This window comes from Gekko japonicus, unplaced genomic scaffold (assembly GCF_001447785.1).
Source record: "Gekko japonicus isolate JY-2015 unplaced genomic scaffold, Gekko_japonicus_V1.1 scaffold599, whole genome shotgun sequence".
Classification (NCBI taxonomy): domain Eukaryota; kingdom Metazoa; phylum Chordata; class Lepidosauria; order Squamata; family Gekkonidae; genus Gekko; species Gekko japonicus.
Window position 1 is genome coordinate 620,521 of NW_015172571.1, and position 14,562 is coordinate 635,082.

General features: G+C 45.5%; 1 protein-coding gene across 1 annotated transcript in view; it reads left to right on the forward strand.

The window, feature by feature from the left end:
* The first annotated feature begins 760 nt into the window (after positions 1 to 760).
* Positions 761 to 14,562, forward strand: part of DCTN2 (dynactin subunit 2) — a 192,363-nt gene continuing 178,561 nt past the window's right edge. The window contains exon 1 of the mRNA XM_015421357.1: positions 761 to 817. Within this exon, the coding sequence (XP_015276843.1) occupies positions 761 to 817 (57 nt within the window). The remainder of the gene's footprint in view (positions 818 to 14,562) is intronic.

The following is a 14,562-nucleotide window of genomic DNA, read 5'->3' on the forward strand; positions in this document are numbered from 1 at the left end:
TTCTCTGCTGTGGCCTGTCCATCCTGGGTGGCCCTTCACGGCATAGCCCACAGCTTCATCGAATCGCGCAAGCCCCCTTGCCACGACAAGGCAGTGATCCATGAGGGGACACTACTAATACATTAACAGTTATTGTTTTTTACAGGTTAAGATGAAAGACGAGACAACTCGCAGAAGAAGCCAAAAGAAGATTTGTTTAATACTAACAAAAGATTAACATACTAATGAAAGCATCACCCAACCTTTTATTAATCCCACTATATACCTTCCCTCTTTCTGATTTTAAAAGCATAAACTCTCTCCTTTTTAGGGGCGTCAATTAAAAAAAAATCCAATCTTTTCTTCTCTTCTTCTTCTTCCTTGGCAGAGTGGAGATTCAAACCTGGTTCTCCTCCCAGATCCTAGTAGGACTAGGGTTGCCAACCTCCAGATGACAGCTGGAGATCTTCTGGGATCACAGCTGACCTCCAGGCAACAGAGATCAGTTCACCTGGAGAAAATGACTGCTTTGGAAGGTGGACTCTATGGCATTCTATCCCACTGAAGTCTCTCCCTTCCCCAAACATCACTGCCCTCAGGCTCCACCCCCCCAAATCTCCAGATATTTCCCAACCTGGAGCTGGCAACCCTAAGTAGGACACTCTAACCACTACAACACCTTGGCCAAAATAATATGACTGGTAGACTGTCTTCATCTTGGTGCAACTTAGTCAGCTGTGACTACCGGTAGTGCATCTTAGGGAGGATTCCAGCTCCCACGATGGCTGGGGGCCGGTATGGTATCCTTACAAGAGGGCATCAAAAGACAGTCATGGAGGTGATGGGGCCTCCTATGCATCATTAGGAAGGCCTCTAGTTGCCCAGTGCTGCCATCCATCCTGTAGCTATGTGTAGGGTTCCCAACACTGCCTTGGCAAAAGGCTGGAGATCTGGGTGGATTGTGGAGGGGAGGCTGGAGATCTGGGGGGATCTGGGGGGATTGCCTGGGGATTGTGGAGGCTGGGGACAATGTAATGCCACTTCTTGGTGACACTCTAGGCTGCCTCCCCTAGTCTCTCTGGTGCTTTCTAGAGCATTAGTATGAAAATCTAGAGCATTACTATGTGGAGGCCATTGTTTTCTTCCAGAACTCAGTTTCTCAGGGGTAGAAAATTGGGGCTGGATCGCATAATCCCCAACCCAGGAAAATGAGAGGCCTAGTTGGACCGAATCCTGGCCCAGCGCCTCCATTACCAGTTTTTGCCATCCCCTGGTAAGGACAACACATCACCCCCTCCTACAGTAATTATCAATAAGGGGGAATGGAATCCTCTCTGTTATTCCCCCGTATGGGCTGCTTTATAGTGCTACTTCCAGAGGAAAGGCACATCATAATAATTAATCTCAGAATACCATGGGAAAAATAAACTGACGGTCCTGGGTTTTGAGGAGTTTGTACAAGAGCACTGATCATGAAATTGCCTTAGGCAGGGCCTGAGCGTATGTTGCTCACGCAGACTGCGAAAATGTCTTTTGCGTGAAGTTCAACTAAGCTAGCAATCCGAATGAGACAGACGTGTAATAAAGATAGGAGGGCAGGAGCAGCTGGGCATTTGTATCATTATCTCCTTGTTCTGATTTCGCCTTGCCTGATGGTGACAACTCTAATTTCATATTCTTTTCTGTCAGTGACTGACAGCAGGGATGAAACCGATGCAGTCACCTTCCTCGCACTTTACAAGCGTCAATCCACTGACAGCCACGTTTTGTTCCTACTTTACCAACATTCACCTCTGAGAGACCAGCGGAAGGCATATTATAGTAATCCATCTCTCACTAAAATCCACAAATTAAACTGCCGCAGACAAATGTTCAAGGTGAGAACGCAGCTACACAATTCTCCCTCAAAATTCTCACCACGTTAATAGGTGGCTTGTTAAATGAATACCAAATTGCCTTCTACTGACTTAGACCTTTGGCCCACTGAAATCTACAGTTAGGTGGATCTAACTATCATTCATGTAGCCTTTCTCCAGTCCAAGGAGCAGGGTTGCCAGGCCTCCCTTGGCCACCAGTGGGTGATAGAGGGTAGGGTGGCCAGATTCAGGCTGGGAAACTCTAGGAGATGAAGCCTGGGCAGAACAGGGACCTCAGTGGGGTATAATGCCATACAGTCCGAGAAAGTGCCCATTTTCTCCAGGAAAACTTATCTCTGTAGTCTGGAGATGGGGTATTATTCCAGGGGATCCCCAGGTCCGGTCTTGAGGCTGGCATCTCTATTAAGGAGACTTCTTCCAAGTTAAGCTATTCTTCCTCCAATAGAAGAGCCACTTAAGCTGGAAGATGGCTCCTTAGATTGGAGGAAGGCCTTAGATTGGAGGAAGGAAAGATGGGATATAAATATTTTAATAAAGGGGGGGGAACACTTTGCTCAGTGGAGTGGTAAGATAGGGGTAGGATCCACCACAGTAACTTTAATGGAAAAATCTGCTGCAAGGAAATAGAAAAGGGTATGAAAGTGGATCCATTTCTAATGTGGAAAAATAAAAGCAAACTGAGCTCCACCCAGTCAGTTTTCCAAATGTGGTCTCATCCTTTGGCGAAACATCTGAGTGATTTCCAAGGAGGCCAAAAGAGTTTCCCTATCTTAGGTAAGTTTTGCACAACTCCAGGTGCATTCAGGAATCTGGGTGCGTGGTGGGGATATGAACTCTGCTGGCTACCCTACAGCATTTCAACCCTCCTTGTCGCAGAAGACCTCAATCACGTTTGAAACCTGTCCAAAAGATACTTGAGTGAATTGACACTAATTTGAAGGAATTTCCACTGTCGACAATTTGGACAGCCTTTCAACGAATTAACACAAGTTCTAGATTTGCTGGACAAACTTTCCCGAAAGTAATTAATGTTCAACATTTACAGACAGTTAGGTGAAGCTGACGTGTTCCTGGCAAGGGAATGCATGAAAGGCACCAGCTTTTGAAATACATTGACAGCCCTTAATCTTTAAACAAGAAGAGCTCCATTGAGGATGCAAAGCAGTAAATAAATTATTGAGTTCTCCTTGTGCTCCTCAAAAGTTGGATTATTTAGCGTTCTGGCAATCAAGGAGCCAAAGAGTAGATTCTCAGAACTCTTTAACCCCCCCCCCTTCATGTGATTATATCCTTGCATGCTTATTTACCTGTTTGAATATTAACCTGTCATATCCCTTGTAGCAGAGAACTTTTGCAACCGTTAGGAAGCATAACAAGGGCTAATGCTTAGTATCAGCTAATATGAAAACTAATCCTACAAGGAGCTACTGAAGGTGTAGTTGCCAACACCATGTTGCCTCCTTCCTCCCCGTGCTGATTCTGTACTCTCTTGCCGATGTTCCTTAATTTGCAGCATTTCTCCACTCCCTCTTTTTTACCTTTCCCCTATGCCATTCCATGCCCTCAGCTGCTTAGGAAGTCTCATGAAGACATCAAGCTGTTTTATACTCAGACATCATCGATCTATCCAAATTAGTATGGTCAACTCAGGCAGGGGTGTCAAACATAAGGCCCGGGGGCTGGAACCAGCCCATCCAGGGCTCTTATGTGTCCCACAAGCACCTGGTGCAAGGGAGAGAGTGCTTCAGCAGGGCAGAACAAACTCATCTGCAGCAGTCAAGCATTGTGGGAGCATCTGCCCAGTGCTGCACTCCTGCTTCTTCAGTCCGCCTATGTGGGTTTTCCTCTGCACTGCCCTCCCAGCCCATGGGGCCTTGCAGTGAGGATACACCGACTCAGAGCTTACCAGCTGCTGTCCTTTAGCCAGTTTGGTGTAGTGGTTAAGTGTGTGGACTCTAATCTGGGAGAACTGGGTTTGATTCCCCACTCCTCCACTTGCACCTGCTGATGTGACCTTGGGTCAGTCACAAGCTCTGGCACAGCTGTCCTTGAAAAAGAGCAGTTTGTGTCAGAGTTCTCTCAGCCCCAACCACCTCACAGGGTGTCTGTTGTGGGGAGGGGAAGGGAAAGGAGTTTATAAGCCGCTCTGAGACTCCAAGTGAAGGCCGGGGTATAAATCCGATCTCTTCTTCTTGTTCTTCTTCTTTATATAATTTCTATTTCTGGTACCTCGCATTATGTTTTATGACACACATGGCCCGGCTAATAAAATGAGATTTATGTCAGATCCAGCCCTTGTAACAAATGAGTTTGATACCTCTGGTCTACTGATCAGTAGCATCTCAGGTAGAGATTTTTCACATCATCTCCTAATGGAAGCTTTTAACTGGAGGTGCTGGGGATTGAACCTGTAACCTTCCACGTGCAAAGCAGATCCTCTGCCTCTGAACCGTGATGGCCTTCCCCTCAGTTGGTTGCTGCAGGGCACTGAGAAGTGTTCTGTCATGTGTATGCATTGCTGGTGTCTTCCCTCCTTTCCAAGGCTCAAAAGGACAGAATTTGTAATATAATGATGAAGAGCACAAGTTGCAATCTGTGAGGTTGCCAATTCAAATTTCATCTCAGCCACAAACCCATACAAACTCTGAGCAACTGAGAAACAGACACTAAGGAGAAGACGTTCTGGAGACCTTGACTACCTAGGGGCCCCATGGAACTGGGCAAGTTATGTCATTTATTTTCATGTGATGTTGGCTTAAGTCTGACTGGTGTGTGTGGAAATGTAGAGGCTGGGATTTGAGCTGGCTTTCAGAAATCCAGCATTCAGTGCCCCAAACCACTCTCCCTCTCAGCCCATCATCAGCAATATGGTCATAATTCTGGCTTTTGTACAGATTGCTAAAACAATTTATGTGATGGGCTTTGAACCCTGGGGAAGCCATATAAATACTGATGCTGCAGCAGCTCACATATTTTAGTGCTGTCCAACATAAGAGAGTGCTGAACCCAGTCCACATGTGGTTCAGGTCTTTCATCCATTTTACGAAATTTCTTTCATGCCTGGGTTGATGTGGTCCACAAGGTTTTGCTGGAACAGTTCAGTGTCTGAGGAGAAAATAGGGTCATGTAAAGCAAGAATTTCGGAATCCAATTTTTCTGGGAGTAGAAACATAAACTCTAAATACTTGAATGAACTGATGCCCATTTTGCCTTAAAATCCAAGTCTTCTAAAATGTTATACTCTAATCAGTCCATTTGAGGGGTCTCCACCATGGCATCCACCACCAACTTTCCTCGTGCTCACCACGTATTTTTAGAAAGTAGGTGGGGCCAGATGGGGCTTTTGCTCAAAGAGGATTCTAATTGGCCACTGAAGCTTTGATGCAGATTTTTAAAAAATATTGTTTTGGCAGAAGCTACCATCACAGTATATGAGTCTTCACTGTGTGACTGAAGTTAAGCTGTGGCAGCCATTTTGTGTCTCACTTTGCCTTCTGAGGCAGCTATCTTGTGGCAGCCATTTTGTGGCTGTACCCACCATGCTGAGTCAGAATTCCAAAAGTGCCCAGAGCCTCAAAAAGGTAGGGGACTCCTGGTATATTCAATACAATTTCAGCTAATATTCAATTTTTGAGGCACGGTTTGAAATCAAAGTTCTATCTGTTGAAACAAAAAGCAAAGTTCAACCTAACAAAGATTTGATTAACATAGATTTACATTATCTTTCCTGTGGCCACCAGGAGTTCACTGACACCATTTAAAAAGTCATTTTAAAATGCTTTAAGGGCCTGATCCCGACAGGGCCCATGGCACAGAGCTCTTTCCCCCCACTCCACACATTTTCAAGTGCCAAAATGGCCTTAAGATGCCTTAGGACAACAAGGAAGACTATGTGAAAAGCCCTCTCAGTTTTCTATATAGCAATTGTGCTAGCAGAGCAAGAAGGAGAATTATCTGGAGTCAGACTTACTCTGACATGGAACTAAATGCTAAACTAAGGCCCCGGTCACACGGGAGGCTTTGATCCGCAAGAGGGACGGATCAAGGGCGCATCAAGCAGGCGCAATCACACTGCAACATCTGGGAAGCAGCGCGCACCCGTCCCTGATCCGTCTCTTCCAGCTGAAGATGCGGATCAGAAAAAAACCTACGAAACACTAGTACTTACCGAAAAATCCGCTGCAGGGGAAGACGTGTGATTGCTGGCACGTCCGTCTCTCCCGCAGCATGCGAGGTCCTGCCGAACTGCGCATGCACACGCATGCACAGTGGGCTCACCTCATTCTGCAGTCTGTGGCTTCCCCCTGGCATCTGATCTGCCGGGGAGGAACTGCGCGGCGGCTGGGGGGATCTGTCTGATCCAGCCGCCGCGCTTCTCTTTTGGTGTGGCTCAAAAAAGCCGCACTTGTGCCGCGCCTATTTCCCCCAGTGTTACCAGGGCCTACGCCAGGCTTTTGCAAGATGAGGCAATGAGCTTCTTCTTTCTAAAAGGCTTATCCTTGGGGGAAAGTTCTTGATTGGCTGGAATCTTGACTAGCTGGCCACCTTAAGAACATAAGAACATAATAGAAGCCAATGTTGGATCAGGCCAATGGCCCATCTAGTCCAACACTCTGTGCACACAGTAGCCAAAAATACCAGGTGCCATCAGGAGGTCCAGCAGTGGGGCCAGGTCATTAGAAGCCCTCCCACTGTTGCCCCCACAAGCACCAAGAATACAGTGTATCACCTGCCCCGGTCTGAGAGTTCCTATCTATATCTTGTGACTAATAGCCACTGATGGACCTCTGCTCCATATGTTTATCCAGTTCTCTCTTGAAGCTGTCCATGCTTGTAGCCGCCGCCTCCTCCTGTGGCAGTGAATTCCATGTGTTAACCACTCTTTGGGTGAAGAAGTACTTCCTTTTATCTGTTCTAACCTGACCACTCAGCAATTTCATTGAGTGCCCACGAGTTCTTGTATTGTGAGAAAGGGAGAAAAGTACCTCTTCCTCGACCTGCTCTATCCCATGCATAATCTTATAAACCTCAATCATGTCACCCCTCAGCTGTCATTTCTCCAAGCTAAAGAGCCCCAAGCGCTTTAACCTTTCTTCATAGCTGCTGGAGGAAAGTGCATGCAAAACTCTCATTTGGGTGCTTCATTGCCAATGTGAATGCCTCGGGATTTGTGGCGGTGACGACACTAGAATCCTCACTCTGTGAATGCAGCCAAACAAATGGACCATTGCTCTGCTTTGGTCATCTTTTCTGCCTTTTAACACAATTGTCACATGCATGAATTAGCAACCGAAAACTTGTCACAACACGGAGATAAATGTCAACAACAGCTTGGTCCGCAGGCATTAGCAAGTTATAAAAGACCCATTCCCAGTGGCTAATTGAACACTTGGCAACACTAGGCCAGTCTCCAACACAAACACATTTCTTTTCAGGATCTATCCTGATCAAGTCATCCAGGCAAGCTGTAAAACCAAGCAGAATGTGGGCTGTGCCATCCCAGGGGATAATAAGCCATTGGATAAAGAGTTCCCAGAATCCCTTGCAAACCGACTGTGTCATATTTCCAATTTGCTCTTTAAAATCATCTGGAACTAATTTCTTTTCCCATTTTCAAGCAAGGTGAAAAGGGAAATGTTTATCTCCCCGCCTGCCCACAGCTCAGGCTCTCGCGAGCCGGCTTCTGTCCATAATCACTGGCATCCTCCACTTACTTTGCAAGTAAACAGTGGCAGCCCAAAGTGGCATCTTCTCAGGATGGAGTACAGAAATGCAATCACCCTCTCCCAGATATGCTGTGAGATAAGGGGAGAGCAATGAATGGCATTAAGTCAAGAGTTATTTTTCATTTCCATTTGTATTTCTTTAGCTTTCTTCTCCCAATGAAAAATGGAAGGAAACTTTCTACTGCAGAATAGTTTTCCCCCCCCGGGGGGGGAGGAAAGCGAGAGCCACTTTGGAACAATCTGCTGGGATCGTGAGACTCATTGACGTGCCTTAGAAATTACACAACGGCACATTTTCCACCCCCACTCCATTACTGATTTAAGTGGATCTTGGGATTGGTATTGTGAAGGAGAGGCTGAACTGAGGCAAAACATTCTTTGCCATTTTGTCTTCCTGGAAAATGACAGAACGCACTTGGCCTAAGGTGACTGGGTCCATTTGAAAGAAAACGCCCCTCGATTTGAAGCATACCTCTGCACAAATAAATCTTTTTTTTTTTTTAAGAACAAAATCCACTTGAGTATATGTTTTGCTGGATAGAAAATCCCTCGGTTCCTCACAGGCTTGGAAGATGCAAAAGAAAGGCCTCTTTCTGATTGCAAACCTGAAGGCCCATGAAAATTTTAAGACATTAGAGATTATTTAGTGAATTATTAAAAGCGTGATTGTTTAAATGTCTTGCAAGCTTTGCCGCAAGTAGTGGGAAGGAAAGATAGCTGCTGCAGGCTGTTAAAGGGATAAATCCCTGGTATCTTGCAATGCATTACTGATCAAAAAGATCGTCACTTGTGATCCAGTGACATACATGCACACAAGTATCGCTGAAATATTATCATGAATATTTGTTGTATTAAAATGCCAGGATTAGTACTTATTGACTGCCGCTAAATTAGCTATTGTGCCCTTATGGACAAAAAAAACACACCCCTCCCACTATCTCTGAATGGTTGTGCAGTGTTTGCAGAGTAGCTCTAACAACCTAATTGATTTTTATATATATAGAATCCAAAGAAATGGATCTGTCTTGGTTGATCGAAAGATGGTCTTTCCTGAATTTTGGAATACTAGAGTGAGTCATGGTATCTATTACATATAGTTTCAATCTCGGTAAATTGAAATTGTAAATTCTAGGAATTTTGTTTTGTTTCATCAGATCTCAGAAGCTAAGCAGAGTCAGTACTTGGAAGTGAGACCACCAAGGAAGACTCTGAAGAGGAGGACAATGGCAACCCCCTTCTGCTTCTCACTTGCCTTGAAAGCCCCTTGCTGGGGTTAACATAAATCAGCTGTGATTTGATGGAACTTTACACACACACACACACACACACACACACAACTAGAATAACTACAATGGCTTCCCCCATGTATCCATACCTCCATCCTTGCTTTCCATTATGACCAGTCTTTTTGTACTCCTAAAAGTCCCCTAAACACAGGAAGCTGTCGTAATACTGAGTCACCATTGTTCTGTCAACGTCCATATCATTCATTCTGATTGGTAACCATTCCCCAGAGTCTCAGTTAGGTCTTTCATATCACCTAGTATGTGATTCTTTTCACTGGAGATGCTAGAGATTAAACTTGGGAGCTTCTGCCTCCTGAACAGGTATACTATCATTTATTATGGCTCCTTCCTTTTAGCTGCCTTATCTCGAGTCAAACATTGGTCTTTCGTATCAGAACTGCAATTGTCTGCTCTGACCAGCAGTAGTTCTACGGGGTCTCAAGGAGAGGCTTTTCTCATTACGTACTACCAAATTCTTTTCACTGGAAATGCCAGGGACCTTCATGCAAAGCAGATGTTTTCCCACTGAGCCAGGGGTCCTCACATGTATTCATTGTGTTGCATAAATAAATAACAGAACTGGAAGCAAACACTCTTACCTAAGGGTAAACCCAGGAGCAGACTGCAAAGTGAAATAATAATAATTATCATATGGCAGTGTGTGTACTATAGCCAGATCGTAAGATTGTCTGGCAGCCAGAAGTCCTAGCTCTTTTAGAGTTATGCATCACTAGGTGGTGAGCTAGAGTTGTGTTTAAGGAAAGAGATGTTTCAGAGATGGTTTGCCATTGATTGCCTCTGTATCACACCCCTGGTATTCCTTGGAGGTCGCCCATCCAAATACAAGCCAGGGCCAACCCTGCTTAGTTTCTGAGATATGATAAGATCGGGTTAGCTGGGTGAAGTGAAAATGGCCTGGAACAAGTCAAGCTAAGCAACCCCTGCTGTGTTTTAAGCCAGCACTGTAGGGCCAGTCAGCTCAGCAGGGCCTACAGTGGGCATTATTAGCTCACCCACTGCATCATCCCCCCCCCCCAACTGGAAGCTATGCAGGAGGAGAAAGTTGGTGAGCTGACAGAAAGCACCATAGCTGATGAGGGTTGGGCCAAGCAGCCTCTGAGGCCCGGGCAGAGTTGCTGGGCATGGCTCTACTAGCTCCTGGCCACTGATGGCCCACTGGGAAATCTCCCTGTAAGTTAATTGGCCAATCCACCCCTGAGTAAACTTGTACCACGCCTTGAATAAAGCTGGGCAGAGGCCAAGTAAAATCCCTTCGGGGCTCAGCCTGTCCCACAGACCACACAAAAGCCATTTGTGGTATAAATCATCCAATGCATGTCTTTGTTCAACGGAACAGAAAGACAAATTGTGTTTAGCAATCGATACAGTTTCGGAGGCTGTTAATGGACAACATTTCCTTCCCATGGAAACAATGTAAATCTTGCTTTCCCCTAATTTACAATTACATGCCTGCAAATCTTTACAAAGTGTATTTCTGCCAGGATCGGCAGTGAAAGATTAGCAGAACACTCCAGCCTCTGCTGGTATCAGACTGAACTCCACTCTAGGAAGTCCCACAGCGGGCAAATTGAATAACTTTACAGAAGTCAGTAATCTCTGTCTGGAAACTATCAGTTACACTCCAAGTAAACAACAATACCACATGATTAATTAATCAATTATGATAGTGGGAAATGGAGTCACTATTGCAGTGCTCTTAGCCGACTTGTCAAAGGAGCTGGTTGCCAACTCCAGCCTGGGAAATTCCTGGAGAGAGAAAGAGTGGTGTAGTGGTTAAGAATAGCAGGCTTTGATCGGGAGAACTGGGTTTGATTCCCCCACTCCTCCACATGAAGCCAGCTGGGTGACCTTGGGTCAGTCACCGTTCTCTCAGAACTCTCTCAGCTCCACCTCTCTCACAAGGTGCCTATTGTGGGGAGAGGAAGGGAAGGCAATTGTGAGTCACTTTGAGACACATGAGCCCTGGTGGGTGACTTTGGGCCAGTCACAGTTCTCTCAGAACCGTCTCAGCCCCATCTGCCTCACAAGGTGTCTGTTGTGGGGAGGGGAAGGGAAGGCGATTGTGAGCCACTTTGAGACCCCTTAAGGCGGAGAAAAGTGGGATGTAAAAACTACTCTTCCTCTGGACTTTGGAAGTAGTGCCTCGGGAGGGCCGAATTTGAGGAGAAGAGGGAGCTCATTGGGGGTGTGATGATGGTATCTGCCCTCCAAAGCTGCCGATTTCTGCAGGGGAACTGATCTTACTCCAGGAGAACTCCAGGCCCCACCTGGAGGCTTGTAAACCTAGGTCTCAAAGCTGATGTGACACTTTAAAGGGACAACGTAGATTCCCAGAATCAAGACCTTCCTCTCCAAATAATTGTATTATCTGTTATCTCTGTGGTTATTAGTAATCTTATTTTTAATGGCAAAACGCACTAAGGAGCACTGTGGAAAATCAATGACCTAGGAGCAGCATAGATTATGCAGGGCTTTCAGAATAAAATGAATTAATAAGCAGTTAATCATTGTGCTGTATCTGTTCTTTGCAAAGGTAAGCACGTTTTCCGTTTGTAATCACATTTTCTCCTTTGTTTTGGATGAAAGTGATAATGCGGGGATTTTTTTTCCCCACATGGGGAAAAAGAAACAGGAAGGTTTTAAGAAGCATCCTCATTCAAGGCTCTTCTGTGGGTCCAGATTCAACTTCCACAGAATGTGCAGGTAAAATCCTATGGGATATTTGTTAAATGCAGACTCTCCAGGAGGAATATGGGGACACACAAGAAAATTCAGAGCAAGCCTGAGAAACCAACTCTAGACACAAACTGCATTATAGGTAAGGGAGGAAAGTGTGTTGATTCCTACATGCAGACTGGAATATCTTTTGGAGCAACACCTAGAATGAAGACATGTGATGCCATTGTCTACACAAAGTTAACCCTTCTAAGTCCAAGGGTATAACTCTGCTTAGGGTTGGACTGGAAGTTATCTAGGGTTAAACTAGACTGGTTGCTCAAGCAGAGGTAACCAACAGATTCCAAGCTGCTTGTCTACTGGCTACTGCACATGTGTCCTGCTTTTTGACATTAGCCTCTTTCCCCCTTCTTTCCCCCCCTGTACCTGTACCTAAACTCCTTTATTGAGAGCCAGTTTGGTGTAGTGGTTAAGTGCGCGAACTCTAATCTGGGAGAACTGCATTTGATTTCCCACTCCTCCACTTGAACCTGCTGATCTGTGACCTTGGGTCAGTCACAAGCTCTGGCAAAGCTGTCCTTGAAAAAGAGCAGTTTGTGTCAGAGTTCTCTCAGCCCCACCAACTTCACAGGATGTCTGTTGTGGGGAGGGGAAGGGAAAAGAGTTTGTAAGCCGCTCTGAGACTCCAAGTGAAGGGTGGGGTATAAATCCAATCTCTTCTCTTCTTCTCTTCTCTTGAAAAAAAAAATTGGAAAAAAATCTGAAGCAGCATTGAAAAAATACAAAAACCATTAAAATAACTACAGCTTAACGAAACAAAACAGTTCATAATAGTTACCAATATTTTAAAGTCAAGAAGTCAAGTCCATACAAACCTTTTCAATTTGGGATTCACTCAAAACAATCTTGCTGAATCAGAAATGCTCTGTGAAGTCTGCACAAGCAAAGGAAAGAGGGCCCCCTGTGTACCTCCTCAGGCAAATCATTCCATAAGGTGGGGGTTATCGCACAGACGTCTGTTGATCTTGTGGAGGATAGCTGCATTGGCCAAAAAGAAACATTTTCTACAAAAATAGTTCAGTTGAGCAAAGTCGGAACATGGGTCTACAGAGGCAGAGCTGGCCCTTCAAGTTTAAGTGTCCCAGGAGGTGAAAAAATATACTCTTGAAGAAAAGTATACAACCTCTTGAATTCCACAGAATTCTTCACCAGGCCATGTTTTAATTTAGGGAATATATTCTCGAATTATTTTATTTATTTATTTATTTAATAAGATTTATTAGGCCGTCCTTCCCTACAAGTAGGGCTCAGGGAGGCTTAAAACAAATGGTATACAAACTCATACAAACAAACATTAAAACAATCCAATAAATAACAATAAGTAAAAGCAGTGTATATATACAGTATAAAAGATGGGGGGGGAAATCCTAACTCCAATCTCACCCTGGGAGGAGGGGTTATGAGGAGTGGGGGGGTTATATGAGAGTGCCAGAAGAAGTCCCATCACTCTCCTCAACCAAAGGCCCGGCGGAACATCTCTGCCTTACATGCCCTGTGGAAAGGTAGCAGCTTCCGCAGGGCACGGATGTCTTCCAGCAGAACGTTCCACCAGGCAGGGTAATTACAACTGATTTCCACACCACATAAATCACTTATTTGTCTATTTATTTCAAACATGTATCCCACTTTTCCTGGAGAAAATGGCTGCTTTGGATGGTGGACTGTATGGCATTGTACCCTACCGAGGCCCCTCCCCTCCCTAAACCCCACTCCCCAGGCCCCTCCCTCAAATCTCCAGGCATTTCCAAACCCACAGTTGGCAACCCTGCTCTTTCAACTTCCCCTCTCAATTTGTCCTAATGCCTTACAGTTCCTTCACAGCATTTAGTTCTACTCAGCCTTAGTTCTGCAGAGGAGAGTTGGAAAGAGATTCCTGTCAGGTTGCAGATTCCCAGAGCCTGATTGAGTAAGAAGATACAGTGGGCTTCGTCCCCTCCCCTCAGCTTGAGGAAGCTCAGTTTCAGCAAATGAGCAGCTTCAATTCAACCGACTGGAACCCTTGAGCATTCCCCTCTCCATCTCCTTCTGCAGAGCCCATCGGAATAAAATGCACAGTTGGTGGTACATGGCTGTGACTGTAGGCTATCATTGAGATGCAGGTGGTCCATGCGAAGGTCATAGGGTCCACAATTTCTCTCAGTTGCTTCCGCTTCCGTTTATGCAGTTGGGATGCGTTCTCTGTTCTCTGTTGCTCTTAACTACCTTTGACAGCGTGTGCTTACGTCAGTCATGAAGAGGCATATCAGATAAACCGCCTTACCATCTTCCCCTCCTGTCAAGCCCAACGCAGCAGCCTGTGCTCCATGAGGACGGAGTGCTGAATAATTGAAGGATATTGATATCAAAATTGAGTTAGTAGAACAAGAGCATTTCCTGTCTGTTTTAAAAGTTAATGCAGAGCGTTGTTCCTATAACCGTAGCTGAAAACCCCCATGGCAGGTTCAGGAAGTCTGAACAGGGCACATACTTCAAGGCAACCAAGAAAGCAGGCCTCCAGAATGCAAAAATCTTACACTTTCTGACTAGGTCCTTGCTAAACTATTTCTAAAACTGGCTCCATATTCTATCCTATGAACAATTATAACTGTTATAGGGGAGCGGTGGCAAAGAGGATTTATCCTCTGGTTACAGTAACATCTGAACTGAACAGAACTGCTGTCAGTTCTAGCCCACGCTGGTGTGAGCTACCAGCCTTGTCCCCAGCTCGCCGTCCACCCAGCGGTTCGAAAGCTTCGGCAAGTAGATAAAATGGGTACCACTCCTTAGAGAGGGTGGGCACACTAAATCCCCTCAGTGGGGAAAGGTGTTAGCCGGCGAAACGGAATGTCCAGCTCGTAAGCTCGTAAGCCTGGAAAGATCTCTTCGGCATTAAGAAGCCTGCGATGGGCCAATCTGGCCAGGCGGTGGCAGTGCGACGCTGCGACTCAAAGCAGTCCT